This window comes from Panthera onca, chromosome B2, assembly GCF_046562875.1.
Source record: "Panthera onca isolate mPanOnc1 chromosome B2, mPanOnc1 haplotype 2, whole genome shotgun sequence".
NCBI classification, from domain to species: Eukaryota; Metazoa; Chordata; class Mammalia; order Carnivora; family Felidae; genus Panthera; species Panthera onca.
In genome coordinates, this window is record NC_138343.1 from 127,585,508 (window position 1) to 127,604,054 (window position 18,547).

At 37.9% G+C, this 18,547-nt stretch overlaps 1 protein-coding gene across 4 annotated transcripts in view; it reads left to right on the top strand.

Annotated features, from left to right (window-relative positions):
- ADGRG6 (adhesion G protein-coupled receptor G6) overlaps positions 1-18,547 on the top strand; it is a 142,685-nt gene that overhangs the window by 6,836 nt on the left and 117,302 nt on the right. For all 4 annotated transcript variants that reach the window (XM_078447392.1, XM_078447395.1, XM_078447394.1 and 1 more), the window contains exon 2: positions 2,169-2,269. In XM_078447392.1, the coding sequence (XP_078303518.1) occupies positions 2,169-2,269 (101 nt within the window). The remainder of the gene's footprint in view (positions 1-2,168; positions 2,270-18,547) is intronic.

Sequence of the window (18,547 nt, forward strand, 5' to 3'; positions counted from 1 at the left end):
CTCACATCCGTTCTTATTATATTATTATGATGTACTGTGGCATATTGCTTCCCATAAGCAGTAACATTGCTTCAAATTTCAAATATTTTGGATGGATGTATTTTAAAACCTACCCTCCATACAGAAAACTACTCCTCAGATCTTAAGCTTTACCTGGTTTAGAATTTCCATTAGGAACCAAGTGATGCTAGAAATTCTAGTTGGGTGAATATAAAAACATGGCATGAATATCAGGTACCGCTCAGAATTTCTGGATTAATGGCAGGCATGAGTAATCCATTTCATTTCTGTTCCCAGGTGATCCAGAAGTAGTCACAAAGTCAATTGATTGGTGTTAGTTTAAAACATCCTATGGTCCATTCTTGTTTAAGGCTTTTCTTTTGATTTTACTGTGGACAGAGTAACCATACTTACATTAGAATGCCCAGTGTAGTAGTAACAATAATAGCTAATATTTGTTGAGCACTTGCTAGGCAAGTGTCAGGCACTGTTCTCAAAAGACATGCTCTGATTTCATCATCCAGCAGCTCTGTGGATTGGAGTTTCTGTTTTACAGGTGGAAAGTTGGAAGTGCAGGGAGATCAAGTACATTTCCAAAGGGGTGCATAGTTTACAAGTAGCAAACCCTGGTCTAGCTCACTCTGGAGCCTGTTCGCTCTGCTATGTAGGTGGTCTCTAACAGTAAAGGATGGACTGGAAACGAGGCTTGAGGCAAGTGCAGAAATCATTTAATGTCTATTTTTTTCTCCTTTGAGTATTTCCTTCCCTGCATATCTGGTTTTGTGATTAGTATGACATGTTTTACTCCAGATAAGCAACCTTCAGGTAAAGAAGGTATTACTGTGATTCTAAAGTATCTGATTAGTTGTTTCTCTTTTTAGAAATAAAAAAAGATTCTCAACTGTCACCTGGAACCATGGAAACTCCCTTTAGAGACTTTTAAGATCAGGAGTTTTTGTTTTTGTTATTGTTTTTGTTTCACTGCTACGTAACCATTTTCCTGCTTCATGGCTCTCTTGCTAACCAGTCCTTTTGTGGGCCCTTACAGTGGCTTGCTGCCCCATTCACTGACTTGTGCCTTTTAATGGAGCTGAGTCAATGAAAGGTTTCATACCACTGTTTTAAGCCAAGATAATATGGATGTTCCTGTCTAAATTATTGGTAGGTGCAATTTTGAGTTTAAAGACGAGACCACTGTAGAGTTAATTGTAGTTTCTATAATACTTGGTGTTTAGTGGCCACTTAAAAACATTGATAGCTATCATTTACAAAGTAGTTATTCTTTTTGGATGTTAATGCTTCATTGCTTAATTTAAAATAATTTTTTTATTTTTTTATATATTTAAAAAAAATTTTTTTTAACGTTTTTATTTATTTTTGAGACAGAGAGAGACAGAGCATGAATGGGGGAGGGGCAGAGAGAGAGGGAGACACAGAATCGGAAGCAGGCTCCAGGCTCTGAGCCATCAGCCCAGAGCCCGACGCCGGGCTCGAACTCACAGACTGTGAGATCGTGACCTGAGCTGAAGTCGGATGCCCAACTGACTGAGCCACCCAGGTGCCCCTAAAATAATTTTTTTAATGTTTATTTATTTTTGAGAGAGAGAGAGAGAGAGAGAGAGCCAGCCAGGGAGGGGCAGAGAGAGTGGGAGACACAGAATCTGTAGCAGGCTCCAGGCTCTGAGCTGTCAGCACAGAGCCTGACAGGGGGCTCGGACACGCGATCCTGACCTGAGCCAAAGTCAGACACCTAAGCAACTTAGCCATCCAGGCTCCCCTTCGTTGCTTAATTTTAAGGGAAAGAAGGCAATTGGGCACCTTATTTTTATTTTAAATTGCTTCCATTTGTAACACAGCAGATGTCATAAAATGAAAGCATTTCCTTGAAGTCTACATTTTTGGGAGATGATAGGAGAGTTTGATATAAAAATCCTCTGGGGTAAGACGGGCATGTGACTGGTGATGCTGAAGGTTGAAGCTGAAATTGCTTTATTTTTTGATTAATGAATTTGAATTATCTGAATATTTCCCCACCTTCATTGGGAAACCGCCTGTTCTATAACGATTGCTTTTTTCCAATCTCTGCTGAAAACCTGCACATTGACTGTTATTGTCCTACTGCCTTACTGGATGCTGAATGTCCTGATGGTTGCTTTCTTCCATTGCAGGATGATTCACTCAGATCAAATGTGGAACTGTCGTTGGAAATGGAAGCCAGGTTCTCTTCCATTCTTCATTGCTCTGTGTCTTGTGTATGTTCCTCTTTCAGGTGAGCAAGACCCTTTCTCTTTCAAACCCTGAATTTAAGAGTGGTCACATTGCTTTTAGTTTCAGTGTGCTATTCATTTATTTGTTATCTTTTTCTGTTTCCATTTCGGTCCTTACAGGCTTTTGCTGCCCATGGCCTCTCTGACTTCTGTACGCATAGTATGACTTTGATCATTGTTCTGTTTTCTAATGAGTGTATTTCTTTAATCTTTGCTGCATTTCTTTTAGCTTTATTTATTTGTGTAGCCCATATTGAATGATGAGATAGCTACATATCTGACATTAAAAATGTGCTAGCTGTTTCTTCAACCATTGAATAAATATACAATATTCAATTCTTTCTCTTTTCAAGTTTTCATAGAATCATTTATGGAAAGTAAAGACTTTACTGTTTTTATTTATCCTGATTTTCTTACCATGTTGCAGCATGAGATAGGAATTTGAAATTAAGTTTTTAGATCATGAGGTTTATTTAGCTAGCCTAAAAGGATATGAAAAAGTTAATTTTAATTACAGTATTTTTGGAATAAAAATATCAAATCTGTGTAATTACAGTTTTTTTCTGAACTTTGAAATAAGGTCCTTTTAGTTATGGTTGCAAGCTACATTTTCTATCGTCAGCTAATTGTATGAATGAGCCAATCAGAACCTGAGGAATGGGAGTGATGTTTAAAAGTTAACTGTTTCTTCATTATCTGGTTTTGTTCCTGAGCAAACTGCATTTCTCTTAGGTCCATTTTCTTTTACTCTTTTTTTCTTTAATTGCTGTATTCATTCAGTTTACCATATTTGTTTTTAGAGGAAAATTGTTACTCATATAGTGTTATGTATTACATGTGCTTAATCAAGGTTTTATACATTCCATATTTATGTTATGTATCTATACATTATAAACAATACATTTAATGAATCATGAAAATAGATTACTCTAAAATTGTTTATTCACAGGTTAAGAAATTCAACTTGTATTTAGTATATAAATATTTCTTTGCAAGCCATCAAGTATTTTAAGAGTTTCAGCTACTCGGAAAATTCCTGGCACATGGTTTAATGGCCTCAAAACAAAACAGATTCTTTGAAGTTTCTTTTTTTGTGTGTGTATTTGTTTCAATTCCATGATAAAGCCACTCTTTCTTTGTTTTACTTTCATTGCCAAAAGAGGAAAGAAACTTGTGAGGAGAAATGAAAATTAAATATACATTGGATTTCTTTGGTTACAGTGTTGAGCTTTTTCTTAGCTTTCAAAAGTGACTCACCAAGAACCCATCACATGATGTGAAGTAAGTTATGAGATTAAAATTAGTTGAAGTCTAGTTACTTTCATTTGTGTTAGGTCATGGCATTTGTCAATTTTCAAGGCTACCTCAAACCTTAAATTGAGACTTTTATTTTCATGTCAGTGTTTTAATTGATATACCCACATTCATCATTTTAATCACTGGAATAAATGAAATGAAACACATGTTCTCAGACTAATTAAAAGGAGTCAGCTGACTGGGGCTTGGATGAGGCAAGGGAAGCACCTAGGTTGCAGAATTGAAGGAGGCACTCGTTATCAGGGTCTTGGGAAACAAAGTCCTTACGTTTGTTTTTAAGTTACTGTCTCACACAAATCTTTTTTAAAACTTCCTTTCATTACTCCACACTTTGTGTGTATCACGTAAGGCTTTGTGACAGACAATAATCTGTGTTTACTCATGAAGCCAGAACACTTTCTACCTATTTATCTGGAACCATCACTCACTCACAATGCCACCACTTTACCCGTGAGGATCTGATACCACAAAAAATACTTTAGGGATTATTACTGGCATTTTAATATAAAATGTTTGCCTTACAACTCAATGTAAGTTTCCCTAAAATAATGCGTATCAAAACTTTAGATGTATGTAATATTCAGAGTCCTATCTTTAAGTCCTAGGGTAACTCTGAATAACCTGTATTTTTGAAGAACGTGTGGTGCTTAACTGTGAGGTTGTATCACAGTGTGTGCACCCTCTGACTCTTTCACTTCTCTGTGTGACCCCTATGTGATCTTTTGGAGTCCAGTGGCTTTCAATGGCATCTTGATGCCAAATCCAGTTTGTCAGCCCTGGCCCCTTCCTTGACCCTGGAGTCACCTCTATGGTTGCTTATATATATCTAAAATGGGTCTCAAACTTCACGTGTGCAGACAAGACTCTTGATTCCTACCTCCTATCCCCAAATCTACTTCGCTTTCAAGCTGTATAATCCATACCACTACATCCTGCTGTTCTCCTCTTCACCTTACTATTTTCTAGACCTATTGGCCCACCTGTTTCTTGACCGTGCCTTCCTAGGACCCTCCTCTTCCTAAACTGCACACACCTGGTTCTTTTTTTTTTTTTTTTTGACACTCAGATCTTAATCATTACCACCTCAGATAAGCCCTCCTGTCCCCGAATTCAAAGATGCCCCTTTTCACTCTCTTACCATATTACCCTTCAGTGATAATCTTTATAGATTTTGGTTGCTCCCTTGATAATGTTTTGGTAATTTGTCTATGACAGCTGGAGTAAAGGGTTGGCAAAAAACCTCTTTTGATTGTTAAGATTGACACCTAGGTGAGAAGGTTAAAAATTAGAATACTGTAGTTTAACTTGGATAACATCCTTAGTTCAATTCATATCATAGAATTGCAAGAAGAAGTCTTCTGCTAGGTACGTTAATGTCTGTAGTTTCACGGGGCATTTACCAAGCAAGTAGTATAAAGTTTTATGCCCTTCAGTATTTAAAAAAGCAAGGTCTCTTGACAAGTGATGAATATAACTTTCAATAGGAACTACAACCAAATTACGGCTGAATATTGAAACTAGTCCCACAGAAGCATAAATTAAAACAATAAGACACGATTTTTTAATACACTAGCTCTATACTATTTAGAAACGTTGATAATATCCACATCCAGTATTATCACCTTTGTTGGGGAGAGGGCACATGCTAACATGGTTGGCTCTGTCCCTTGGGAGAGTTAAGTAGGCAACATTGTTTAAAAATTAAGAATTTGTATTTTCTTTAATATATCACTCCCCCGGTGTAGGTATCTATCTGACAGAAATTTTAAAAACAAACAAACATAATATGTAGAGAAATATATACTGGTATGTTAACTGTGACATTGTAATAGCAAACATTGTTCTTCAACAGGGGAATGATTTTGTAAATTATTTTATATTAATACTATGAAATACTGTGCAGTCATTCCAAACAATGTGGTCAAACTGTGTATATTGGCTTTGAAAGATGTCAGTGATAATGTTAAGAAACAAATTGCCAAACAGTATCCCAGGTTTGTAATAGGTTGTATTACAAAACTGAAATGTGTTATGTATGTGTACGTTTGTATCAGATTGTATAAAAATTATAGTAAAACATAGATGCATGTACACGTCAGGCTTTACAATGGGTCACCCTCAAGAGCATAGGTTGGAGCGAGAAGGGAGAAGGCAATGGAACTTTATACAGCTCAGAATTATTTGCCTTGTTATAATGAACGTTACTTTAATAACTTGGAAAAACAAATAGAAGAAAACCTGATAATTTTTTTTTTTTTAAAGCCACATTAAAAATGGCCAGAGAGGCTGTGGATGTACACAAATGTTACAATTTTCTGTTAGACACGTAACCGTTACTCTGGCTCTTCCCTTACTTGATAGGCATCTCTTAAAGGTATTTCAAATAATAACCTCTTTTTATGTAGCATGACATTCCATGACTCTGAAGATGAATGATGGTATCTCAGGCAGACTAAAGGTTACCGCTTCAGAAACAGCCGAGAGCCAATGAATTCCTAAGCAACCAGGGGCCTGTTTCCATACAGATAGCCTTAGTCATGAACGCTGAGGGAGGGGCCTCCCTTCTCTCCTGAAAAATCGATGATATCAGCAGATTATTTCAAAGCTCAGTGATAGATCAACAGCTAAAAGGGGAAATGTTTTTGAAAGTGCAGTCTGGCCTGAATTGTGTACTTTCTAGCCCGGAGCGCAGCGCAGTTCTAGAAGGCAGGTAGGTAATTGGGTAAAAGCAATCTTGTGCTGTTTGTTGATTTTTCTCATGATCAAAGGAAGCAATTATTCTATAGCATCAATTACACTGAAGTCTGAATTTATGTGTTAGGCATATAACTTTATACTATTTTTGTGTTTGGTCAAAGAGGCTTTCAAATGCATAGAAAAATAATCCTTTTACAAATCTGCCATGTGTTTTTGGCCATTTTATTATTAATGTGTCTGAAAGATAAAGAATAAGGTTCTGATTGTGCAAACCATTCTTTTTTTTAAATTACAGCATAGTTGGGGCGCCTGGGTGGCTCAGTTGGTTAAGCGTCCGACTTCAGCTCAGGTCACGATCTCACGGTCCGTGAGTTCGAGCCCCGCGTCGGGCTCTGTGCTGACCGCTCAGAGCCTGGAGCCTGTTTCGGATTCTGTGTCTCCCTTTCTCTCTGCCCCTCCCCTGTTCATGCTCTGTCTCTCTCTGTCTCAAAAATAAATGTTAAAAAAAAAAATTAAAAAAATAAATAAATAAATTACAGCATAGTTAATATACACCGTTCTATTAGCTTCAGGTGTACAATGTAGTGATTCAACAATCCCATACATCAGCCAGTGTTCATCATGACAAGTACACTCCTTATTCCCCATCACCTATTTCACCCATCTCCCAACCCACTTCCCCTCTGGCGACCATCAGTTTGTTCTCAGTAGTTAAGAGTCTGTTTCTTGGCTTGCCTCTCCCTTTGTCTCCTTCCCTTTGCTCATTTGTTTTGTTTCTTAAATTCCACATGTGAGTAAAGTCGTAATGGATTTGTTTTTCTCTGACTGACTTATTTCACTTAGTATAATATATTCTAGCTCCATCCACATCATTGTGAATAGCAAGATTACATTCTTTTTGATGGCTGGATAAGACTCCGTTGGATGCATAAACATCCCACATCTTGTGATATACATAGCATGTATCATACCATACCAAATATACATATCACATCTTATTTATCCATTCGTCTATCAATGGACACTTGGGCTGCTTCTATAATTTGGCTTTTGTAAATAATGCTGTGAATCACTCATCGTCAGGGAAATGCAAACCAAGACTACAATGAGGTATCACCTATCACCTCTCAGAATGGCTGAAATCAAAAACACAGAAACAACAAGCATTGGTGAGGATGTGTGGAAAAAGGAACCTTCTTGCACTGTTGGTGGGAATGCAAACTGGTGCAGCCACTCTGGAAACAGTATGAAGGTTCCTCAAAAAGTTAAAAATAGAACTACCCTACAACCCAGCAAACTGTTTCATCAAATGAAAAAAAAAAAAAAAAAAGAATAATGATCAAGTGACTAACAGAAAATTACACTATCTAGTAATAAAGTTTGTTTTTCAGTTAGAGTCAAAATGCTCCAAATTACGGTCCCTAGGTTGCCTTCAGCTGAAAGGCTGTTTTCTTATTCTGCACTTGAGATTGGAGGAGCCAGTGTGATCGAATAAACAAACCCTCAAGTTTGTACACAGAAGTTTCCTCAACGCATCTTCCAGATAATTTCCCATGTGTACCTTTGAGATGATCTGAATTTGATGTAGGGAACTATGAAATCCTGCTTTGGATTTATGTCATAAAGCCAATCACATAGATGTGGAAAGAGGATGACTAGTCACCACGGTGACAATTTTACGTGACTGGGCAGCGTGATGGGGCCACTGATGAAACGGGCCCCACTTAGATGGCATCAGGAAAAGAGGGTAGTCAGCTGAGTCCTGCTGCTCCCTGGCCAGGTCACACCGCCTCTGGGCATGGTTGCCGTCCTTTAGACAGAATCCGTAAGCAGGAGCAAGAGCAGGCAGAGCCGCTTGGTGATGAGCCTTGAGCGGTCAGAGGAGCGTTTCGGGGCATCTCTGTCTCCCCTGTGCCGTGAGAAGCCTGTGTGGGGGTGGGCTGCCCCTGGAGACTGGAGTCCTTTGTCGGATACCGCATTGTTGCTTTTGTGTAACAATTTGTTTTGTGCTTTAAAGAGTAAAACTCCTGTGGAAAAACAGAAATCAGAGAAATGTCACATTTACTTTGGAATCCTGGAGTCAGAGTAAGGTGGTGGTCTTCAGATGTTTGAAGCGTGGTCCGTTGGAAGTGATAACGGACTTTAGCTTATCTCCCAGCAAAGATAAGACGGTTGAGCTGGTCCTCCAAGTACCAAAGGACTCTCCTAGCGATTGGTTGCCAAGAACTAAAACCAGCTATCCTTCACATTCCTCATCTCTGGAAATCAGGACACAAAGAAGGAATCTTAATAGTGAAGAAGAATTGATACTAAAAATCTTGAAGGGCCCCTCGGTCTACTGCTTAACTATAGAGAGAGAGTGTGTGTGTGTGTGTCTAGTTTTCTGAGGCACATATAGTCTTAATTGTTTTACGTCCAAAGTTTCCTCTGTGTGTGTTTCCTTTCAGTTTAGCAGGGAATTTTTACATGGAACTGGAGATTAGGCAGGAAACCCCCTCTGACAGGAGAAGCCTGTGGGAACTCTAGACTTTGGCAGGTACAAACTTTTCCTCAACTTTCAAATTAATAATTCTTTAAGGAGTTTTCACTTTATTTTCAGCAAGTGGAACATGTGCTCTTTGACACCTTTCTCACTCCGACTGCAATGTCATAGGATTCTGTAAGGAAGGAATGTGGAAAAGAACAAAATGGAAAAGAACCAAAGGGGGGGGGGAGAACTTATTCCAAATTTAAGAAGTAAATATATCTTGCAGGGTGGGGCAGCAGAGGAGGGAAGTATAGAGGTTAGATGAGAAAACAGATTAATTCCACAATGAGCATGAAGTCACAATATTATAAACATCCTTTGTCTTCCGCTGAACTAAGACAGTTAAACACCTGAAAGGAGAATAAGGTCTTTTGCCAGCACACAGGTAGGGCTATCACCAGTTCAGATAAACCTTTCTAACTATTAAAAAACAAAACAAAAACAAAACAAACAAAAAAACCCCAACTCTCTGAGAGGAGTGAATTAGTCCAGTGGGGGCTACAATAACTATCCTATTTCTATGATTAAGACTAATTATCTTTTTTTTTTTTTTCAAAAAAATCTTTTAAATTATGTATAGCCAAGTAATCTCTCTTTTTAGATGAGCTGATTTCTTGGGAAAATAGGGTGAATTATGATGCATTTCATGTGAAAATATTAGTTTGCAGTCATTCTTAAATCAGCTTCCTCTTAAACTTGTGGTTTAGAAATGATACACTTTTTTAAAAAAATTTACAAAATTCTTTTCAATACAAGTCTTATGTAAGAGTCAAAAAAGTTGTTTCTAACGCAGTCTGCTTTGAGCTTGTGCTGCTAGTTTAGATAAAGAACTGTTCACACTAGAGCTCAGATGATAGATTGTGTCTGCTCAATTAAAAATCAGGTTCTCTTTTTCTTCTCTGTAATTATAAAATTACACGAGTAACTATTATTAGTCTGGGCAAAGCTACAGGAATCAACTACTTTTCGTATTTTTTGCAAATCTCTAAACAAAGAGATCTTTTTAGATTTCTTTACCTGGTCAAAACTTGAAAGAGTATTGTCAGAGTGAAATTACAGATCTGAAAAAAGAAAACAGTCTGAATGGTAATATTAATCACTGCTTTTAAACACATTCACAGTTCTTTCTTTCCCTTTCCTTCTTTCTTCCTTTCTTTCTTTCTTTCTTTCTTTCTTTCTTTCTTTCTTTCTTTCTTTCTTTCTTTGCCTGAGGTATGTACAATGAATACTGGCCTGTATTGAGAGTAGGTTACCAGTTTTGCTGCATTACTGGCTTTATCAAACAGAATTGTAAGGCACATGATGAGAGTTTTCTGGTCCTGCTGATTTTGGTGGCCTCAGTGATTGTGCTATGGGGGGAAGAGTGAGACTTTTAAAGATATTTTGCCTTGGCGTTAGGTATTTTACAGAGAATGAGCTCCAAGTCTGCTCACTAAGGGCATTGTGGACTGTGGCCCCCACCCGTCCCGAATGCTCTTAATCACCCTGTGTCTTAATCACTCATCTCCTGGCTGGTCAATATTAGCTTTTTACTTGGACTGCTCATCACATCTGTCTTTAGAAGGGGAACCTGAAAATTCTGTTACTTGGAGGGAGCTCATGACCACAGCATTTCTATTCCAATACTGATGTCTCAATAAACAATGCAGTTTGTGGCTTTTCTCCTGGAGCCTTTGCTAATTTGACATCAGACATTTTCCTTCCAGTTCCCCCTTGACCCTTTTGGTGGTGTTTGGTTAGGACTCTCATTACTCACCATTTGACCTGCTTACATGTCTCTCACACACGTATTAGAGAGGTCTGCACCTTTTAGTCAGGATGTCAGAAGAAAGTCCTCTCTGAATTTTCAACCATTTCTTACATTTAAGGCGCTGTCTGTGTATACATATAATGCTATGATTGTGTGGCCCCAGAAGAAGTCTTCAGTAAATGTGTAGTGAATGAATCAAACTGCTTTCCAAGCTGCCCATCTGTGATGGGATTTCCCTTAGCAGGGAGAGTCTAGCTGATTTAAGAGTTAGGCCTTCTTAATCAGAGCCTTTCCCCTCCCGCTAATATTATTAAAATATGTTAAACATTTGTAAGAGCATTATAGTATTTAAATACCAGACAGAGAACAGAGTTAATATTGCTTCTCCTAAGTGCTTTTAAAAACTAAGGGATATATTATGGTAATATTTGAGTGGTGTGTGTGTGTGTGTGTGTGTGTGTGTGTGTGATAGAGAAAAATCATGGTCCTTGATGTCAAGGGGTTTTTGACATTGTTGATGAGGAGACTAACGTGAGACAAATAGGAAGTACTATGATATATGGTCTAATAGAGTTGCAGAGGTGATATCAAGGGATAGCAGAGAAGATCTCAGAAAAGTTTTCATGGAGGGAGCGATGTTAAAACTGTGTCTTCTGGGGCGCCTGGGTGGCTCAGTCGGTTAAGCGGCCGACTTCGGCTCAGGTCACGATCTCGTGGTCCGTGAGTTCGAACCCTGTGTCGGGCTCTGTGCTGACAGCTCAGAGCCTGGAGCCTGTTTCAGATTCTGTGTCTCCCTCTCTCTGACCCTCCCCTGTTCATGCTCTGTCTCTCCCTGTCTCAAAAATAAATAAAACGTTAAAAAAAATTTTTATTTTTAAATAAAAAAAAACCTGTGTCTTCTAGCAGGGGTGATGAACAAAATATTTACAAAGTGGTGTGGCTTCCTACTGACCATTTGAAGACATTTCCCTGCAATCAGATTGTGTGGCTGGCTGTAAAAACTGAGGCAGTCATGGGAGTGGTTTGTACCCATAGGGTATCCCCTCTGGTGGTAACAGAGAGCAGGAAGACGCAAAATGAGGTTGGCAATAGAGATGGGCAGTGTAGGGGGGAGAAAGGGCCAAGGCAAACCCACGGATACATTGAAAATGATTTTCTGGAAGGATAAATACTTCTTTTACTAGAATAAAGGGTCTCTGCAGAAGAGAGTAAGGAGTGAAGCTAGGTGATGGGAGGCCAGACTGTGAGGGATGTCAATGGGGTCTGCGCTGACAAAGCTGAGGGACGACTGCCAGCCCAGGAGGGGAGAGAGACTTGTCACCACAAGCTCAGATCAGGAGGATATGTGCCATCAGAAATGCCCGCGAAGGGAACAGATGTGAAGAGCTTCCCCGGGATTGTAGTTAGGTAACTCAGGAGCAGACTGTTTTTTGGTTTTTGTTTTTGTTTTTTTTTTGAATCCATAGTTTATGCTTTTTCTCTATCATACCATTTCGCTTCAGAAATGGCAGCCTCACTTTTCTCACTGATGTGAACAGCATTGATATACATATCAAAAAGCTGAAGATAGAAGTTAATAGAATTCCAGCCACCCTTGGTGTTTTTCTTGGTCAAACCCATATTTTATTGTGACCAAGAGTTGCTTAATCCGCACTAGAAATGTGGCCTTCCCTTTAGAGTTACTGCCCCCAAGGTGCTCATCTCCACTGGGTGTGTTGATTGGGCTCCTAAGTCATCTCCCTGCATCGTGTGTGTGTGTGTGTGTGTGTGTGTGTGTGTGTGTGTGTGTGTGTGTGTTAAACTACGACTGGAATCTTGCCGCTGCCCTGATTAAGTTCCTTGAAGATTCTTGTCCCCTACAGGCTACAGTGCACAGTCCTTAATTTAGGTAATTTCATGGCTCCCTAGCCTCTTATGCCCTATCCAGTGTCTGCCAAATAGTAGAGCCTCAATTAAATGTTGAATGAGTGCTGAAGGTGAAGAATTTGTATACTTTTGCTAAGCAAAATTAGGATTTAGCTACGGATATTCAGTTATTGAAGAGAAGAAGTTTGTGTGTAGCATAGGTGCTGTGTTGAGTTTAAAACTAGTGAGTCAACCCTTCTATCTTTGTGGAAAACCAGCTATTTTTTTTTTTTAATTTTTTTTTCAACGTTTTTTATTTATTTTTGGGACAGAGAGAGACAGAGCATGAACGGGGGAGGGGCAGAGAGAGAGGGAGACACAGAATCGGAAACAGGCTCCAGGCTCCGAGCCATCAGCCCAGAGCCCGACGCGGGGCTCGAACTCACGGACCGCGAGATCGTGACCTGGTTGAAGTCGGACGCTTAACCGACTGCGCCACCCAGGCGCCCCGAAAACCAGCTATTTGAGAGAGGAGATTTCATAAAACTTTACAAGAATTACGTGTGCCAAAAGAAGAAGGTGGTCACTGTAAATGTGTACAATAACCAGAATAGTTTATTTTCACTTGCTTCAAGGACTGAGTTTCTGGTGGAAATACATTGTTTTAGCTCTTTTGTAAAAAACAGAGACCAGTCTTTTTAAAAAGTGTCTGATTTTGTTGAAAATGCAAAGAAGGTGATTATTGTCTTAAAATTCTTTAAAAAAAATTTTTTTTGATATTTATTCATTTGCGAGAGACAGAGAGCATGAGCAGGGGAGGGGCAGAGAGAGAGGGAGACACAGAACCCGAAGCAGGCTCCAGGCTCTGAGCTGTCAGCACAGAGCCCAACATGGGGCTCGAACCCACAAAGTGCGAGACCCTGACCCGAGCCCAAGTCTGACACGCTCAACTGACTGAAACATTCAGGCACCCGGGTCTTAAGATTCTTTCAGCTAGTCTCTTCCTTCCTCTTGGTCCGTCTTTTCCACAGCTGTCCCCACTATTACCTGTAGCTTAAACTTTGATCTTGCTTTATGCCTTCCAGCTTAGTTCACAAACATATTCAGTCTTGTCTTTTCAAGACAATTTTCCACCTCCCCTCAACCCTTCTGTTCTTTTAGGCTGTCGTTTTCATTTGTTACTTCCTTCACTTCAGAATGTCTTGAAGGAATACTCTACATTTGGATTTATTACCTGCACACCCTTACAAAATAGATGATTCTGTTTTAGAGATGCATTGACAGGTATCGATTTGAGGGGGGTGTGTGTATAAATAATTGTGTTGTTTTCTAAAGCCCTAAAGGTCTCCTGAGTTTCTGCTGTTTTCTGAAGGTTTTTTATTTTTAAGAAATTTTTGAAATAGGTGGAACATATTTGCTATGATGATGTTTGTTATTAAGGGAAGAAGAAAACACTTTCTTCATAGAAAGTCTGTCTTAGGATGAAATTGTGTCACAAAATGAATGACTAATGATTTGGAATTTAGTTTATTTGCATTTAACTTTTGCAAGATACCATTTTCCATATTCTTCAAATTGTTCCTTTAGATGCCTCTGACTTCCTATCAGCTTATATTCTCCTTTTATTCTCATTTAAATCAAATTTATATTCTGATTTACCTAATTGCTTCTGTTTTCCATTCCTGTTTCTTTCCTTTTCAATATTCCCATCATATCTTAAAATTTTCTGTTATTAGGATATTAGGCAGTTCTGAGGATATTTATTTCAAAGTGGTTGGTTCAAGTGAAACTGAAAAAAAACATGTCTTTAGTGTTTGTTCAGTATGTATGCTTGGCTTCACTTTACAAAGACCTTTATTTTTGTTGTAATTATATTCGAAAGAATTTTAAACTGGGAGGTTTTGGTTAATTTACATTTGAAGCCCCCATTTGTGGGAAGCAGAGATACATAAGCTATAAAAAATATAGTGCTGAAAAGTCACAACTATTGTTTTGGTCAGAAAAAACATAGAGTTCATTAGGCATTGTTTAAATAGGTTGGAAGTCTTTTAGCTCTGAAGGCAGAATATGTAAACAAATCTGATTTTGCTATTCATATGGAAGCAAAAAATTAGATTTGAAATCTAATAATAAAATTGAATCGGTGTGATTTGTTTTCTGTATTATTAAAGGAGGCCTTGTCATTTTTTCAAAAGTAAGACCATACTGCCTTCTGGGTGTTTTAATGTTAGTAATCCTAGTTAGAAATAAAATCAGAAAACATGCTATGGGCTATTTCAGGTTAAAAATGCTAGTGAATCTTGTATTATTTGACAGTAAAAATGTGCCTCTGAGAAACATACTTTAAAAATTCAGACCTATGTTGGATTTTATTTAAACTTGAACTCCATGTACTGGGACATCAAGTTATTTTTAGAATGCATCTAAACTAATGATGATAATGAAAAAGTTGGTATGCTGTGGGCGGAACTGCTAACTTGATCAATCAGTAACATGAGTTAAATGCTGGCTCTGAAATTCAGTTTTACAAAGATGCTCATTTGCAGTCAGAGATACCTTTTCAGTGTGTTCTGGGGCTTTGTTATAATTAGTAAATATTCAACATAGCCTAAATATCCCACCATATGTGATTTGATAAGTTATGATATGTTTCTAACTTTATTTTTTCAAATATTTAGTGAAATGTGGAACAGGGGGATCAAGATTCAAATGTAATTGAAAAGGGCAGGGCATCAAACTATGACTAGTATGATTTTTTTTTGTTTAAACAATGGTCTGAATTAAAAAAGAAATAGAAAGAAGTACAGATAATTGCAAACTCCGTGCCCTTCAGATTCAGGTGTTTCTTTTTTCATCATATTTTAATGTTTCTAGCAATAACATGCATTGATTTTATATTATTATGAAATCGATGCATACTCAGCATTTTTATAGTTTTATGTATGGATATGATTATAAAACACCATGATTTTAAATTGGCATATATATATACTTATAATGCTCATTAGTTATATGTACATAAAGTTCCCTAATCTAATTCTACTGGTTAATGGTTTTGCATAAGAAAACTGGTTTGAATAGTGGTAATATCATCCTGAAAACTGGAGTACACTTCATCTCCACTAGGTTAGCCAGAATTTAAAAAGACTGACACATACTAGGGGTGGTGAAGATGTGGAACATTTGGAGCTTTCATACATTGTTGGAGCAAGTGTAAAATTGTACATCCGCTTTGGAAAACCAGTCAGTAGTTTCTTTAAAAAGTTACATACACACGGGGCACCTGGGTGGCTCAGTCGGTTAAGCTTCCGACTTCGGCTCAGGTCATGATCTCACGGTCCGTGAGTTCGAGCCCCGCGTCGGGCTCTGGGCTGACAGCTCAGAGCCTGGAGCCTGCTTCCGATTCTGTGTCTCCCTCTCTCTCTGCCCCTCCCCCGTTCATGCTCTGTCTCTGTCTGTCTCAAAAATAAATAAACATTAAAAAAAAAATTAAAAAAAAAAAGTTACATACACACAAATCTACACTGTGATTTAATAATTTTATTATCGGGTATTTATCCAAAAGAAATTGAAATATTTGCCCACAGAGCCTCCATAACTATTTCATAATGTTCACAATATAATATTCACAATAGCCGCAAACTGGGAAAAATTCAAATGTGCATCAACATGTAAATGGACAGATTTTGGTATATTCATACTACAGAACAGTACTTGGCAAAAAAGAAATGGAACTGCTGACATGTGCAACAACATGAATGGGGATCTGTAAAACATGTTGAACAAGGAAGGGACATAGAGTGTATTCTCTGTGATTTTATTTATATGGAGTTCTAGGACAGGCGAAAGTAATCTCTAATGATAAAAATCAGAACAGTTGTTGCCTCCAGGGAGCCATGGACTGGAAGGAGACACAGTAAGATACACTGGGTAGATGGAATTGTTCCAAAGTTTGGTTGGGATATAGTTATATAGGGGAATTCATCTATCAAAACTCCTTGAACTGGACACTTAAAATCAGTGCATTTTATTGCATGTCGGTTATACCTCCCAACAAAGAAATCTCTGCTAACTGGAAAAAATGCCAGTTAATAGTTCTAGGGCACAATAAATAGAATTCCAATGCCCTCAGAGCTATCAGGATTTTACTAGTTATATCAAGAATTAAATAATAGCTTTTTGAAAGCAGAAATTCTTTGCTGTATTTGCTGTGCTTTTTTTTTTTTTTTTTTTGCCAGCAGGAAAGGAATATTCAATATTACTATATATGGATTAGTTATAGTATTCAGATATTTTTAGTACTTAAGAATATTCTTTTTTGTGTGTGGGAGAAGAAATTTCTACAAAGGATATGAACTTCACCTAGCTCAAGCGTAAACTTGCATTTCACCCTTCTCTAGCCCCTACACACATTCTCAAGTTCAAGTTATTACACCTTTGCCTGGCTGCATTTTCCCTTGAGAGCTTCTTTCCTCCATCTAATAAAATGAATGCAATGATTAGCAAATCATTTTTTCCTGTTATATTTTTCATACCTACATTGGATTTTGCCTTTTAACTAAAACCTTATGGTAGACTTATTGTATTTTTGGCTTATTACCTTTAATTAAAATTAAAGATAAAAAAGGTGGCCCAGGAAAACCAACTCCAATTGCTGTTGTTGTAAGCATGTTTTCTTCTATTTTGTCCTGTCTTCACTGAGGTGTTTATTTATTTCAAAAATTCGTGGATCTTGTGAAAAACTTCACAAATCTTTTTTGTAAATCTGATTGCTCAGCAAATATAAAGCATGAATCAGAAAGTAAATTTCAAGCAAACACTTGAAAATTCCGACCTAGAGTAGAGTCAGCACCTGGCGAGTGGTTTCTGAGGGGTTATTTGTTCTGCCCCAGCTACTGACTTGAGAGGTTTACCTGGGTAAATAGTGGGTTGAAAGCATCAGTCAAGACGGTCTCATTTCTGGAGAAGCACCTGCTATGACTGTATCCCTGCATGAAGGTCGCTATTTGCTCATAAAGGGTGTAATGTGAATGTGGCCATTGATTGAAGCAAAGTAATGAGACCCTAATCATCGACTGTTAATATTAAGATCCAAGATGATGCAGCAATTATACAAAAACATCTCTTGAAGGCAAGAATGTAACCTTATTGGATGGATAGTTTGAGGAAGCGCTATGTATAATTCAGTAAATCTAAAGGGGGAAGAGTGGTATAATTTCAAACTTTGATAAATACTACAAAAAGGTAAAGCTCAACTCTTACATCTTAAATTCTGATCTCACTTCTGAGTTTCCTACAAGTTTAAACTTAAGCTGATTTGGCAGATATTTTGCCATGTAGGACCTGTGCTAATAATTATAATAACATTGGTGTAGCCATTGAATAGGACATTTTATTTTCTTAAAAATCCTCACACATTATTAGGGTGCCAGGGGCACCTTGAAACCAAGCTTATAACATGGTAGAGTAAGAGAAATTTTATAGATCTTCTGTCTTGTGAAGCCACTGCTCTCTGTTTGAGTTCCAGTTAGCTGTGCAGGGGCTTGGAAAATACTCTCAGACAGACATATGGGGCTCACCTAATGTGTTAATGTGTTTCTTTTCTGTCAAGGATCAGAGCCCTTTTCTGTCAGTTTTACAATGTCTCAAAGCAATTGTTTCATATATTTTGTCCTCTTCTAGTTTTTCTTATGCTGGGAGAAGTCACATACTTATTACTTCATCATGGCTGGAGCCAGGAGTCCTTAACATTTTATTTGAACTTAATGTAAGCTTGAATTTATTTGCTATTCTTTTCATATAGCACCAAGTCCTTTGAGGATAGATCTGAATTAGAGCTCAGTGTTGTCTGTCTTGCTTAAATCATGCCCATAATATGTACGTGATTTTGAATTTTCCTTCCTTTACAGCGGAGAGAGATTGCTTATGAAGTGTTCTGAACAGAATCTTTCAGGTTCCCCACCAGTCAGTCATTAAAGACCATCTTCCCCATAACTAATTGAATGGCTATTCCATTTACCTTTATAAAAAACTTTCCTAACCGTTCAGCTAAGTTTTCATGGACTCCTATATCCTTTTACTTTTGTATTAATATTGCTTCATGTAAAATACAATACGCTTTGTAACTACAATAGGAAGTACAAT